Below are 1,290 nucleotides of genomic sequence, written 5' to 3'. Positions count from 1 at the left end.
AGTATATCGCTGTATTTTTAAATAAAGTAAAATTTTCTTTTTTTGCAGGGTGCATACGGCCCATATTCCCCTGAGGAGTGCATATCTCTGCCTGTTTACACGAGCGCCGAGAGGGACCGTGTGGTGACCAACATTGACGTTCCGTGCGGGGGCAGCCCGGATCAGTGGGTTCAGTGTGGAGCGGCTCTGTTTCTGAAAAATCAGTAGAGTCTAATGATGATAAAAGCTGTATTAGCAAAAGAGAAACATTTGCTACTTTAAACTTTAAATAAATGTGATCAGTCTGCATTTAAAATGTTCAAAAAATTATCGCATAGCTGCATACCTTATGTTATTGAGCTCACTGGGTTGTTTAGTGGGTCAGGACAGACAATGCAACTTTACAATAATAATTTGATGGAGTTCATGTTAAATGTAGTATTCCCTTTATAACAGTAAATTTTTTTTTTGAGGCAGTTCAGGTTTCCAATGGCTGAAAATATTAATGTATGTAAGAGGTTGAGAGTGGTGTATTTAAGGAATCAGTAATGAATATTTTGGCTGTTTTTTGTCTCCTAATTTGTATTAATAAAATATAAAACCATTTTTCCAGCTGTCTGTGGTTTTTAGAAATATAGATGTTCTCTTTTTAAATCCATAAAAATATATTCCATTTTAGTTAAAATATGAAGTATCTCAGAGAAATCCAGAAGAAATGGAGAATGACAGCACAGAAAGACGGAGGAGGGTTTTACAAATGGAATAAGTAAACAATGAGAAGCTGTAATTCCTCACACATGTGACTGCTTACCATCTGTTTCAATGAAACAATAAAATTCTATGTCTGGAGGCTTAAATATATTTTATGGTGTAATCTTAGAGTTTTTGAGTGATTTGAATTGAATTCAGAAATCTTAACTACTTTTAATTATATTACCGTTAGTAAGGCCGGAGCAGGAGAGGAACCCCAGGCTGTCAGCAGGGACGCTCACACTAATGGAGGATGAAGGGTCGAGGACTGTGGAGGTAGGAGAGCCCCTGGGCAGAGAGTCGGGGCATCTGGGAGAGAATGAACTGAGCTGAAATCAAGAGTCAAAGCCCTAACCAGCAGAGCCCCCAGGACCCCTGGAAGCACCCTCTTGAACATGAGCAGTAGGACAAGCCTTCCCTGCTCCCCACAACGTTTGGAGACCCCGGCCAGCACCACACAGCCAGGGGAGGTGGAAGGGCAAAGGGCCAGGAGAAAAGTGTGTGCAGCGAGAAGAGGTGGGCCCCATGCATTTCCTGCCATCGGCTCAGCAAACACACACG

General features: G+C 41.4%; 1 protein-coding gene across 2 annotated transcripts in view; it reads left to right on the top strand.

Annotated features, from left to right (window-relative positions):
- DYNC2H1 (dynein cytoplasmic 2 heavy chain 1) overlaps positions 1-585 on the top strand; it is a 312,370-nt gene extending 311,785 nt beyond the window's left edge. For both annotated transcript variants that reach the window (XM_029956592.1, XM_029956591.1), the window contains one exon: positions 49-585. In XM_029956592.1, the coding sequence (XP_029812452.1) occupies positions 49-207 (159 nt within the window). In that variant the 3' untranslated portion in view covers positions 208-585. The remainder of the gene's footprint in view (positions 1-48) is intronic.
- The last annotated feature ends 705 nt before the right edge of the window (positions 586-1,290 follow it).

This window comes from Suricata suricatta, chromosome 11 (assembly GCF_006229205.1).
Source record: "Suricata suricatta isolate VVHF042 chromosome 11, meerkat_22Aug2017_6uvM2_HiC, whole genome shotgun sequence".
Taxonomy (NCBI): Eukaryota; Metazoa; Chordata; class Mammalia; order Carnivora; family Herpestidae; genus Suricata; species Suricata suricatta.
The sequence above is the reverse complement of the archived record's forward strand: the minus strand, read 5'-3'. Positions and strand labels throughout refer to the sequence as shown.